The sequence below is a fragment of the Hylaeus anthracinus genome, unplaced genomic scaffold (genome assembly GCF_026225885.1).
Source record: "Hylaeus anthracinus isolate JK02 unplaced genomic scaffold, UHH_iyHylAnth1.0_haploid 12002, whole genome shotgun sequence".
NCBI lineage: Eukaryota > Metazoa > Arthropoda > Insecta > Hymenoptera > Colletidae > Hylaeus > Hylaeus anthracinus.
In genome coordinates, this window is record NW_026534349.1 from 12,367,289 (window position 1) to 12,381,459 (window position 14,171).

Below are 14,171 nucleotides of genomic sequence, written 5' to 3' on the forward strand. Positions count from 1 at the left end.
GGCAATCGGATAAGTGTTCTCTTCTAAAGCATAGCAAATGACTAACATTCAAAAAATCATTTTTATATTTCTATTTACTGATATTGAAAGTTTTATGAAATTTCTGTACACATTAAATTTGTTTTTGTAAAATCTGTGGCAATTTTCATTCAACAAGTTCCGTATTAACCTGAAAAATGTGTTCAATCTTTTCAAGGATACGAATACATGTATGTATGTGTAGTTTTCAACCAAATTTAAATAATTAAATTCAAATATTAACCTGATTTATACAACTTTTATTTCAATAATTTTTTATTTAAATACCGTAACGTAGTTGTACCCACTAAAATTTTCAACAAGTATTCATAATTAAATTCACGAATGAAGTGACTTGGCAACATAATTAGAAAATGGATAAATATTGGTTTGCATATTTATTTATTTTCAACAAAATAATCTACTTTAAGAACGCTCTAATGAAATTAACGTAAAAGAATCGATGAAGACCTCTATTTTATGTGAAAACCAATCAAATTATTTCAAAGTAATTCCTCGTTTGGACAAACTGTTCTAAATAGGATAATCTTGACTGTCAATCATAAAGCGTAATATTGCAAAGTAAAATTGTGATGCAGTATTTTTGTCTTCAAGTACAACAAGACTACAGTAATCGTTGAAAATGACGCTCTATCATATTTAGCACTTTGACGAAGAAAAAAAGAATGAATTCTGAAGGCGAGATGCTAGTGATACTGCGAAAATAAATATTACCACAAATGTTTCAGCCTCGTGACAATTTTCACGACTATTAATTATATTAGCCTGACGATCAACGTAAGGCATGCACGCAAAAAATCAACTTCTAACAGTTTCCGAAGCAGAATTGTTAAAACTTCTAAATTTGATGGTGCGAAAGTTATTTTCGAAATAAATTGTTCGATCATTTTGAAGAAAACATTAAGAAAATGCGTCGAAGATCCTTACGTGTGAATACGTATTGCAAGCGAAGGTGTGGGAGAAAGGATTCCTCGATTGTGTCGTTTTTCTACGCTTCATCTCGATAAACCGCAGGAATTGTGGACTCGCACCAGACCTTAGGAGATACGGTCTCTGATGTGCAACGAGATAAACACACGGAATAATATCTTCTGACAGGGGTCAACGTTCCGCAGGAATCGATACTCACGATTGCACTTCTAGAAATTCTCGTCTCTACCGTATCACCGAAGGTTGTAAGCTACCGTCGTTAGCGAGGGTCATTCCACTTTTGCACTCGATGACCGAGGTTATGTTGAAACTACGATAAAATGGTTTACACTACGTATGAAAATAGGGGAGGTTTAAGCCATCATTTTGTTGCTTCTGAAAGTGTTTAAAAGCCGCAACTTGTCAAAGATGGCAGCTTTATAAACTGACAAGTTGTATTATCGAAAAAATACGAATATTTCTAATGTTTTTACGTATCGAATCTAAAGTTGGTTGAAGAGAAGTTTTTTACTATTAAAACAAAAATAAATTAGAGCTCGTGCTTTTAACAATTATGGAGACAATAATTCTACTAAAAATTTAAAAAAAAAAAACTTCTTTTTTAATAAACGTCTTTCGTAAAAGTAAATAGAGCAGTCAGTTTGAAAAGTTTGTTTTTTTAAACGCAATTTAAATATTTAAAATGTTAAAAATAGCAAAATGATGACTCGAATTTCCCCCGTTTCTATTTGGACTGCAACCTGGTTTAATTTTAACAAAATCCACTCAGAGAATTATGTTTCAGCAACATAATTGAATAGAAAAAGGTTACCTGAAAGCATCAAGTCTTTTCAATTAAAACAGAAAAGTCAAGGTTCGTATATGAAACTTTATAAATTGTTGGACGTTCTTTACTCAAAGGAATATGATGGAACCCAGGCACTGGAATAAAGAACAATTCGCAGTTTATTTAACGAAAGTTGGTTACATGATGATGGAAAATTATAACAGATTGAGCGCCCCTATATCGCCAGTAATTTTTTTAATGCTTTTTTAATTATTAAATATGTTGCTCAAATTGATGACATCCAAGTCGGAGACAAACATTGCACTTATCGATGACAGAATGAGTGGCTGGTCGACATTGAACGTCTGTAACGTCTTCACATGCGTGCACTATCTTTCGTTTGAATGATTGAAGATCATTAATAGGCGCATCATACACTTCTTGTTTGAATGTACCCCACACAAGGAAGTCTGACGGCATTAAATCTGGCGTATCATTTACTGTATGCTTCTCTTTACAAACAAAAGCGTATCAATGATCTTCAAACCAAGGAAAGGGACATTTCGACATTATTCATTCTTACAATTCTGTAACTTTCGAAGTTACCCTTGAACGAAATGTTTGCGAGCATATTTCTAGAGGAAATTTTTCTTTGTTCTGGAATCCTAAATTCATCTTTCGAGTTTGGCCATTTAATCCAGGAACACCCTGTAGAATGCGAATATATATATTTGCAAAAATAATAGTCTGTCGAAAACTTAGTGTTCCTAACGATCAATGAAAACTGCCAACTTTATTTCAAGCGTCTAAAACATCAGAAATCGCAAAATGATGACTCAAATCTTCCCTATTATCACTTGTATCGCAACATATTCTAATTTTGCGCAAAACGGCCCGTAACTGTTCCGAAGACAACGAAATCTCACGAGGCACGAGAAGACATATGCGAAAGACGGAACGTTAGAAGCTTGTTCATTCACCGAACACATCGAATTCGATTTCCTTATTCCGCTCACGATAACGTTGATTTACGGTTTCGCTAAAAGAATCGATCGGCTTGGATCATTAAAGGCGTGTCGGAAATCAATGCTGTCGTAACTGTACACGCGGATAACCCGAGCTCGTGGGTATTCAAATCGTCATTCCGACACGTGTAACATCTAGCGAATGACCGCGGCCGCCGATCAAAAAAATCGAGGCCACGGATCGGTCTCGCGGGAAGGGCACGGCCAACGTGGAAATGGTTTTGATCCTGAACCATCGATGATGTGAGAATTATTCCAAGCAAGGTCAGGGGATTCGATAGTTAAGTCCTGCGACAGCCAACGACGGGGAAGGTTGGACGTGTGCCAACCAGGACGTAGGAGTAACTGTGCGGTTGCTTATCTTTGCCCGTTTATGCGAAATTCTCGACTGAGGAAATCCACGCCTCTCGTCCCAGAAAACGATGCGGATTACGTCACGCTGTATTATCCCGTTAAGATGAGAGGGCTCTCACGTGCCACCGGATACCGGTTCGCGATCGTTATTGGTTCGCCGTTTGGAAATCGAGGAATCGAACAGGGTCCTCTCCCTCATCCTCTGGTTAATTAGCCCCTTGTCATGCCGTTTATTCCGAGATAAAGACCAACGTTCGCTAAACGTATAAAAAACCACGATTGTAACAGTACTTTCATTGGGCACATTACCGCCGAGATTGTTTAGGGTTTAGCCATTATTTCTGTTAGCTGCTAACTTGAAACTTGACACCGCGTGCTCACCAGCGAGATTTATGTTTGGCCTGAAACTGTGACCACCGGACCAACTCGTGACATTCGTGTTTAATCCGGATGCGTGACCACGCGTGAGACTCGTTGAACTATAGCAAGGGGTTAAGCGCAATTGGCACCGCGTGTCAAACCTAGGCGGACAAACAACTCCAAACGATTTCATGATTATTTGATATACAGTACAGCTAATATAAAACGATTTAATACACAAATTGATATATGAAAATATCGTGTTTTAATATTTGACGTATCTTCGCATTTTAAAATACTTTTTTTTATAAAATAGTCTAACTTTGGAAATGCGTCTTTTTTTGTATTATTAGACTTGATTATAAATTCTTATAGCTTTCTTGAAGCGTTGACACCGCTGCAAACATGGAGGATATATTCCTGAAAATTGTTATACTAGAGAACAAAATATGTTTCTTACTATCAGAGGGAAGCAGAAAACCTCGTCGTTGAAACGTCTCATGAAAGCGTACGAGCATAAATTCTTTTTATTTTAATCATTGAACGATAATAGCTACCCACTACTTTCTTAACAAAAATGGAACCATTGAAAAATGCAGTTTAAAGCGTTAACATAGAACTTCATTACAACTTCAACGTCATCTATTCATGCCCTTTGTTAATATAGACTTAATGAGTATTATTTAAACATACCGTGTTTTTATTACTCACATTATAGTAATATAGAAATTCAAATAACGTCATGTTCTGTGAATAACGAAATGAATACCATAAACAATCATTGTCGCCTTTCAGTCGTCGCTAAGTTTTCGTGGCGACTGAAAGTTACGCCTCGAGTACAAAGGGGTACAATGTTTCCTTGTATGTTACAGACGAGCTAGACGCGAAACATGTGGATAGACCTGCGAACACTTGGCTTACTGGTAACACTGATTTCGACAACGTTCACGGACGCTGGTAAGAGGCTCGTTCGCTCGAGAACCTTAACATCCAATCGCTTCGGAATATTCATGGCCCGAGGTGGACTCTGCGCGAAAAATGCGCAACGAAGTCTTTTCATTTTAAAAAGCGCGCGAGCAATCTATTTTCTTGACACGTTCATTTACAGCCCTGCTCAGGGAAGCGCGTGACGCGCCTGCTGATCTTACGGAGCGTTGCTAGTATTTTTTACTTTCCTACGTCCCCGTCAAGAGTATGTTGTTGTTGTTGTTGCTGCCGACGTCGTCAAACTGGTTTCGCGCGGGTTGCACAGCCTTGAATGCATCGGTGGACGGTTCGGTGGCGAAAAAGTTAACGCGTTTGCTAATCTTGGTGGATAAATCTCTGCCCGGAGCATTCCGCTGTCAATTTCACCCGAGAAGAAAATAGATATGATCGTTACTTTGATCAAACGGCCACGATTTATGTTACATCGACACATCGAACTAGCCATGCTTACGCACATCGTAATTCGTCGAACCTTTTATGATTTTTAGGTCACCTCGACTATTATGGAAATCAACATAGTCAACGGCAAAATGATTTCGTGTGCACGGAGGAAGGATTTCATCCCGATCCTCGTGACTGTAGAGCGTATTACAGATGCGTCGATTGGGGCAACGGGAGTCCATTAACGACGTTTAAATTTGAGTGCGGCTACAATACGGTGTTCTCAAAGGACAGCGGCAACGTCTGTACTCACCCGAATGACAGCGGACGACCAGAGTGCGGGGGATACGATAACGAAATCGATTCGAATCTCCCCGACTCGCCGCAGACATCCTCCACACAATGGACAACGGAGGCAGTCGTTACCACCGCGCATTCAACGGCGCCGCCCACGACTACGACTCGGATTACAACCACAACCGGACGACCGCAAACATCGTACCAAACGACTACCAGCGGTACATCGACAACGCGCAGGCCTCCAGGAACAAGTGAGAATTCGGAGGATGCTGTTGGACAGGATACAGTTCAGTGCACCCGCGAAGGATTCCTCTCCGATCCGAATGACTGCAGGAAGTTCTACAGATGCGTCGACGAGGGATCCGGGAAATTTATAAAGTACGAGTTTACGTGCGGAACTGGAACGGTCTGGGATCCAGAAATTCAAGGGTGCAATCATGCTTGGGCGGTAACCCGAGAAGATTGCAGGGAAGGCTTAGAGCCGGGCGCCGGCGGTGTCGATAACAGTGGACAATGGAACGGAGATAACGGTGGACAATGGAATGGAGATACAGGAGATAACGGCGGACAATGGGATGGTGATACGGGTGATAACGGCGGACAATGGAACGGTGGTACAGGCAGCTCTGGTCAACCTGGAGATCCTAATGGTCAGCCTGGACAACCTGGTGATCCTAATGGCCAGCCAGGACAACCTGGTGATCCTAATGGACAATCTGGTAGACCTGGAACACCTGGAACACCTGGCACGCCTGGAACACCTGGCACACCAGGCACGCCTGGAACACCTGGAAGTCCAGGTAGCTCAGGTACATCTGGCACGCCTGCCACTTCTGGAACACCTGGTACTCCTGGAACACCTGGAACACCTGGAACACCTGGAACTCCGGGCACACCCGGTACAACAGGCACACCCGGTACTCCTGGTACGCCTGGTACACCCGGTACTCCTGGCACACCCGGTACTCCTGGCACACCCGGTACTTCGGGAACTCCTGGCACATCTGGCACTTCTGGCACGCCTGGCACCCCAGGAACTTCCGGCACACCCGGTACTTCTGGAACTCCTGGTACTCCTGGCACACCTGGCAGCCCGGGAATACCCGGAACATCAGGAACTCCTGGCACTCCTGGCACACCCGGTACTCCTAGTACGCCTGGTACTTCTGGAACTCCCGGCACTCCTGGCACACCCGGTACTCCTGGTACGCCTGGTACTTCTGGAACTCCCGGCACTCCTGGCACACCAGGGACCCCAGGAACACCCGGAACATCAGGAACTCCTGGTACTTCTGGTACTCCTGGTACACCTGGCACACCGGGTACTTCTGGCACACCTGGTACTTCTGGTACGCCAGGTACGCCTGGTACTCCTGGAACTCCCGGCACTCCTGGCACACCAGGCACTCCAGCAACACCCGGTACACCTGGAACATCAGGAACTCCTGGATCTCCTGGTACTCCTGGTACACCTGGAACATCAGGAACTCCTGGATCTCCTGGTACTCCTGGTACACCTGGAACATCAGGAACTCCTGGATCTCCTGGATCTCCTGGTACTCCTGGTACACCTGGTACACCTGGTACACCTGGTACTCCTGGTACACCCGGCACTCCTAGCACACCCGGTACTCCTGGTACGCCAGGTACTCCTGGCACTCCTGGCACTCCTGGTACTCCAGGTACGCCTGGTACTTCTGGAACTCCCGGCACTCCTGGCACACCAGGCACCCCAGCAACACCCGGTACACCTGGAACATCAGGAACTTCTGGTACACCCGGTACACCTGGCACATCCGGTACTCCTGGTACACCCGGTACTCCTGGTACACCCGGTACTCCTGGTACACCCGGTACTCCTAGCACACCCGGTACTCCTGGTACGCCAGGTACACCCGGTACATCAGGAACTCCTGGGACACCGGGCTCCCCAGGCACCCCAGCAACACCCGGTACACCTGGAACATCAGGAACTTCTGGATCTTCTGGTACTCCTGGTACACCTGGCACACCCGGTACTCCTGGTACACCCGGTACTCCTGGTACGCCAGGTACTCCTGGCACTCCTGGTACAGCCGGTACTCCAGGTACGCCTGGTACGTCTGGAACTCCCGGCACTCCTGGCACACCAGGCACCCCAGGAACTCCCGGTACACCCGGTACATCAGGAACTCCTGGGACACCGGGCTCTCCAGGCACTTCTGGAACTCCAGGCAGTCCTGGAACCCCAGGTTCTCCTGGATCTCCAGGAACCCCTGGTTCTTCAGGAACTCCTGGGAGTCCTGGAACCCCTGGTTCTCCAGGAACATCCGGGAGTCCTGGAACCCCTGGTTCTCCAGGAACATCCGGGAGTCCTGGAACCCCTGGTTCTCCAGGAACTCCAGGGAGTCCTGGAACCCCTGGATCTTCTGGAACCTCTGGCTCTCCTGGATCTCCAGGAACCCCTGGTTCCCCAGGATCTCCTGGAACGCCTGGTTCTCTGGGAAGTCCAGGCAGTCCTGGAACCCCTGGGTCTCCTGGATCTTCTGGAACCTCTGGCTCTCCTGGATCTGCAGGAACCCCTGGTTCTCCAGGAACACCTGGGTCCCCTGGTTCTCCAGGAACACCTGGGACTCCTGGTACTCCTGGTACTCCTGGTATTCCTGGCACGCCTGACTCCACCGAAAGTCCTGACAGTCCTAGCATTCCCAGTAGTCCTGGCACGCCTGGTACTCCAGGTACTCCTGGAACGCCTGGCTCTCCTGGCACATCTGGTACTTCAGGTACTCCTGGCACGCCTAATACCCCAGGCACTCCTGGCACACCCAGTAGACCTAGCACTCCTCCAGGTATTGTTGTTACAATCACTGCATGCAACACATTGAATATTGCTGACACTACAGATTTAATGTATGGTTTCAGCACCCGCCGACTCGACTCCAGGAACTTGTTCAGAGGAAGGATTCTTCCCTGATCCTAGAAATTGCCGTAAATTTTATCGTTGCGTTGGCAGCGATTCCAAATTTATCAAATACGAATTCGAATGCGGTGCCGGAACCGCTTGGGATTCAACCATTCAAAGTTGTAATCATGAATCGGAAGTGCCGAGTTGTAGGGGTGGTTCCAGCTCACCTGGTTCGCCGGACTCGAATGATCCATCTAGCAATGAAGTTGATGGCTCTACTAGTCAACCAGGTAGACCTCAAACAGAAACTAGCACTTCATCGTCGTCATCAGCACCGTCTTCGAGTAGCCCTGCACCTTCGACATCAACTGATCGTCCATCGACTGACGCATCTACAACCAGTTCAACAACTGTCACATCATCAAGTTCCCCAGCACAATCCTCAACAACTGATAGTCCGTCAACTGTTACATCTAGTACAACTACCACAACAAATCGTCCATCAAGTAGTCCAACAACGATCGGTTCGACAAACCCAATCACATCTAACTACCCTTCTGCGGATCAATCCAGCACAACTAGTCCTCAACCTACATCGTCTGATGTTACAGAACCCTCTAATACTGTTCCGTCTACTAATACTCCTGCATCAAACGAACAAACAAGACCGTCTCCTGGAACAACGCAATGCACGCAAGAAGGATTCTTCCCTGATCCTGAAAACTGCCACAAATTTTATCGCTGCGTTGGCGGCAACTCATCCTTTATCAAATACGAATTCGAGTGCGGTGCTGGAACTGCTTGGGATTCGACTGTCGAAAGCTGCAATCATGAATCTGCAGTGCCAAATTGTAGGAACAGTAGTCAGGATCCACCTAGTACTGAAATCGACGGCACTACCAGTCAACCAGCGACACCTCAAACCGAAACGAGCGCACCTTCATCGGCACCATCGTCGAGTAGTTCTGCACCTTCCACGTCAACTAGTCGTCCACAAACTACATCTACAACCAGTTCAACAACTGTCACACCATTAACTTCCCCAGCGCAATCCTCGTCAACTAGTCGTCCATCGACTAGCACATCGCCAACCAGTCCAGTAACTACTGCACCCTCCGACAGTTCCACGGCAATCACATCACCTCCTTCATCCACGGTTCAACAGACTACAGACAGTTCACAACCTACATCTTCGGATGTTTCAGAATCAATCTCCGATTCGCCTACCACAAGTAGCCCTGCTACCAGCCCACAAACGACCACCCAAAGTAATTCGCCTCCTGCCACGTCGCAATGTCCAGGAGAGGGTTTCCATCCGAATCCAAGCGACTGCACGAAGTTCTATCGTTGCGTGCGCGGTGAAAATGGTCTCCAAAGATACGACTTCGCATGCGGAGCCGGTACAGGTTGGGATCAGACTCTTCAGACCTGCAATTATATAAGCCAGGTGCCTTCCTGCTCGATGGAAAGCAACGAAATCGATCACGGACCCAGCTCGAGCACATCTTCCTCTGATTCAACATCGCCGATCACCAGCTCTCGTCCAGACGCTGCAACTAACACCGCATCAGATACTACGCAATCGACAGAGAGTTCAGGAACTTCGTCGACAACGGGTCCAGCTTCGAGTAGTTCGGGAAGACCAGCAGAAATACAAGAACCTGAATCCTCGAGTACAGAAAGTTCATCTCCTGCGCCTACGACCTCTGAATCGAGCGGTTCTTCGTCACCTTCCTCCACCGAGTCCAGTGTTCCTGACTGCACCACGAAGGCACCCAATAACACGATAGTATGCGATAACGAGGGTTTCTATCCGCATCCAACTCAGTGCGACAAATTCTATCGTTGCGTCGATAATGGAAACGGGTTCAACGTGTACCACTTCGATTGCCCACCTGGAACCATATTCGACCCCAGTATCAGCGTGTGCAACTACCCTGAGTCAGTTTACCCTGCCAGAGACTGCGCGATGCCTACATCTACACCTGCCAGCACTAGCCAGGATTCTGGGGAGTCCACGACTGAACAAATCTCCACTACCACCGGAAGCAGCGCGGAGTCCACCACAGAGTCTAGAGACACCGAACCTACGTCTACTGCAACTTCGACTACGGACTCCACATCCGAAGCTACCACAGAGCCAGTATCCGAAACAATTACCGAATCAGTCGCGACCACGGAGTCCACTACTGAAGCGACTACAGAGGTCACGTCCGAGGGGACTACAGAGTCTACGACCGAAGCGACTACCGAGTCTACCTCTGAAGCGACTACCGAATCTACGACTGAAGCAACTACCGAGTCTACGTCCGAGGCGACTACGGAATCCACGACTGAAGCAACAACCGAATCAACGTCTGAAGCAACTACCGAGTCTACGTCCGAGGCGACTACGGAATCCACGACTGAAGCGACGACAGAAACTACATCTGAAGCGTCTACAGAGACCACGTCTGAAGCCACGACCGAAGGAACCACGGAGTCCAGTACCGAGCAAACTACGGAATCCACTGAGACGACCTCCTCCACGAGTACTACCGAAGCAGCGGCAACGACAGAAGAAACATCAACAGCCAGTGCAGAGACATCGACTCCGTGTCCAATCGGAAACTTGACCGACGAGCAACTAGTCTTGGTCTGCCCCACTGGCTTCAGAAGGCATCCAAAGTATTGCAACCTGTTCTATCAATGCACCAACGAGGGTAACATGGAGATCAAGGTACTCGTGCTGAGTTGTCCAGAGGGTACGATCTTCGACGAACAGAAGATACAATGTTTGCCTGAGAACGAGAGCAGTCAGGCTTGCATGGGTACCAGAGCCGTTGGAAGGTTTTATAGAAGATTGGAGGAGAGTCCTGTAGCTCCTGTAAGTACCAACGATGCGTAAACGTAGATATCGAGTATACCTTTCGAGAAAATGAAAAAGAACGAAGATTGTTGATATTATTTTTTTTCTCCGTGAAAAAATACATACATGTGCCAAGTTTCGTGTTGACCGGTCAAACAGTTTCAATGTATCAATCATATACATATAAATATATATACAAACATCCATGTTTATATATATATGGATAGATAGATATACAAAAATTGAACATAAATAAAAATTTTTTTTGCTCTGTAAATATTATAATATGACCTTTACTTTCGTCGTTTTTTTTTTTATTCTTGCATATTGCATTTAGTAGTTCCTTGCACATTAAAATTTCCTATAAATGCATGAAGATCCGCAGGCTACCGATAACTTATGAAACTCGTCAGAATGCATGCGCTGATCAAATATATATTCTTTCGAGCTGATTTCACTGTAAAAATCCATTTCTCGCTAACGTCTATTTGATTCCAGGTGAAAGTGACGACTGAGAAGCTCTGTCCAGGAGAGGGACACTATCCTTACAGGCAAGGTTGCAGCAATGGGTTCTATAAATGCAAACGCGACTCGAGGAACAGCCTTCAAGGGTATTTGTACAAGTGTCCGCAGAACTTCTTATACTGGTCAGTTTCGAGGAGGTGCGAGCGCGCGACGCGTCTGCCAATGTGCACGCATCTGGCATACAGAACCAATAATTTTTGGGACAATCGATGGCAGATACCGGTCGAAGACTACAATCTGTCCGCCAGGAGTCTCCGCCTCTTCTGATCGATAAATCGTACTCATTTCGAATACGCTAAGAATTCTTCCAAAAGTTTGAAAGGACAGTGCAGCTCTCAGGTCAATTTCCGATGCTTGTCTTATTATTCTCGGAAACGGTAAGGGTGGAAGCGAGAGAAGCAAAGACAGTAGCTATCTTCTTTGGTAATTCAATTTCACGTGACTTGGGGCTATTGTACTTGATTTACTTAATTACCGGGTTATTTAAATACTGTCTACACCTTAGAAGAGGATTTTCTACATTGCTATGAATTAATCTGATATTAATTTCTACATACTAGGTTTACCGTAAGGCCTTATCTATTTCCTCAAATTGAACATTTTAAGTAGACAATTAATAGGTCACAGTTAATAGATCCTCGAAGATAAATACTGGAATTGAAAAACCTACGAATAGACTCCTGGTGGATAAAGTGTTAACACATTCATAACCATTGACATGAATTCACGTAATTTTGAATTCTATTCCTGGTTGCCGCTAATGTTAACTTTGCAAGTTCTGTTAGCTGCAGTGATACGTGTTACCATGGCATACTACAAAATTACTAATAAAAGAAAAGGAATAAGAGAGTGAAAGATAATTGCAATAATTTCGTTATTGTTTTACTTGAATGGCAAAAATTAATATAAAAGATATAATAGTTATATTTTGATATTTCAGTAGTTCCACATTTGAACTTTCAAATGATTGTAAAATTTACAAAATTACTGATTTGATATACTCACCTTGAAGGTAGAAGTTTATGGCAACCAGAGTTTCGGAATTTCTTTATTTTCGCTGATCGTGAATGTGTCAATTGTTAGTTGGTAAACAAATCTATCCGCAACATGGCTGCCAAAAATCCCGCGAAAAGAAGACACGTACGGATCTTCGGCAGCTATCTTGTCGTGCTTCACGATCGATCGAAATGGCAACGACAGTTACTATGTCGATTGCTTAAGCTCGATCGATTTACATGTAAAAAGTCGTTGACAACTGATCGGGGAATTGGTCTTTTCCGTGATTTTTCTAAGCGTAAGCGACAAAAATCGCTGGAAAACCATATATCGCGAACATTGGGGATTTTGGTTGCGGGACTCGTATGCAATATGCAACTGTATTCAATAATTTATATCGTGTATGTATTTATTGAGCTAGCCACGCTCGGCGTCTGCGTGCTCGTGTAACTTTTTTGTTACTCTTAAAGGGTTTCCTTTTCAAATATTTTGTGTCGTATTGAATTGTGCGTGCATGTATAGAATTCGACGAATGCAAAGTAATCGTTCACGTGGATTAGAAAATTACAAGTATACAGATGGGAAATTTACGAACGTACAGAAGTTGATCGAAAGTACGACCTTGATTTTATTAACATTAGAACTACCAATCAAGTTCATTAGGCCTATGTTGTCGAACTTCTTTTTAAAATTACTCAGTTATCGACAATACTTTTGCAACTCTTCAAATTATATCGAAACGTTGATTTGCTACTTCTCTCTCTCTAATTTTAAAGATACAGTTATATGCTTAACAACTATAGCTCGTCCTCGGTAGTTCTAGTGTTAAATTTAATTATGCTCAAAGTTTGCGTTAGAAGAGTATTATACAGCCTCAGCGCCACATTCTGAATACAGTACAAAGTATCAGTAGCCTTTGACATGATAATCGTGTACATAATTGCAATCTAATGATTCTAATCGATGCTTCTTTTATGTAAGACGCTACCATTAATATAGTTTAATGCTTAATGGCGTATTATATCGTTTAAGATGTTTTTCTTTTAAAAAAAGAAAAACTATTCGTTCGAAACGTTCTTAAATAACTTAGGATAGTTGCGGAATACTATTAGTATAATCATCGAATATGTATAAATACCGAGTGTGTTTGTATTAGATCTCTGTGCGAACTGATATTAATAAACGATAAGATCCTCGATGAAGAGTATTTAAAATCTATCCATACATCCTCGCGACGGTTTTGAAGAATACGATCCTACACAAAGAACATCTTTGAAAATGAGATACATTGAAATATTACAAATTTTTTAATTTTAAATTGAAGTATTAATAGAAAAAAAATATTTAAATTAATATTTCAGTTATCTATAATATATCAAGTAATATTTTATAAAGTTATTATTGCCCTCTTGGTACTGTTATTTATTGTAAAATAATTAAATAAATAAAAATACCGAAACATGTGGCGCCATCTCTCGGCGAATCGCTCAAGTTTATCGAGAAATAGTTCCCACTCTGAGCCGCTAGATGTCGCAACCGACATGAAACTATTCGAAACATAAATTTTCTACTTTCTCTGCATATAAATGTTACATTATAACATAATTAACATAATTCAACATGTAATTGTTGATTTGTACACTAATAATTGTCTAAGAACTAGTTTCTTTAATAAATACTAATACCGAAACATGTGACGACATCTAGTAGCCTGAGGTGGGAACTATTTCACTACAAACTTGAGAGGTTCACCAGAGATGGCGCAACATTTTTTGA

The 14,171-nt window shown here is 43.9% G+C and overlaps 1 protein-coding gene across 1 annotated transcript in view; it reads left to right on the top strand.

Moving 5' to 3' along the window:
• The window catches only part of LOC128892476 (mucin-2-like), a 31,066-nt gene extending 17,952 nt beyond the window's left edge, over nt 1-13,114 (top strand). Inside the window, exons 2-7 of the mRNA XM_054152917.1 lie at nt 4,347-4,431; nt 4,950-5,331; nt 5,395-7,970; nt 8,044-8,241; nt 8,332-10,892; nt 11,373-13,114. Coding sequence (XP_054008892.1) covers nt 4,365-4,431; nt 4,950-5,331; nt 5,395-7,970; nt 8,044-8,241; nt 8,332-10,892; nt 11,373-11,666 — 6,078 coding nt within the window. The 5' untranslated portion in view covers nt 4,347-4,364 and the 3' untranslated portion in view covers nt 11,667-13,114. The remainder of the gene's footprint in view (nt 1-4,346; nt 4,432-4,949; nt 5,332-5,394; nt 7,971-8,043; nt 8,242-8,331; nt 10,893-11,372) is intronic.
• Nucleotides 13,115-14,171: the final 1,057 nt, after the last annotated feature.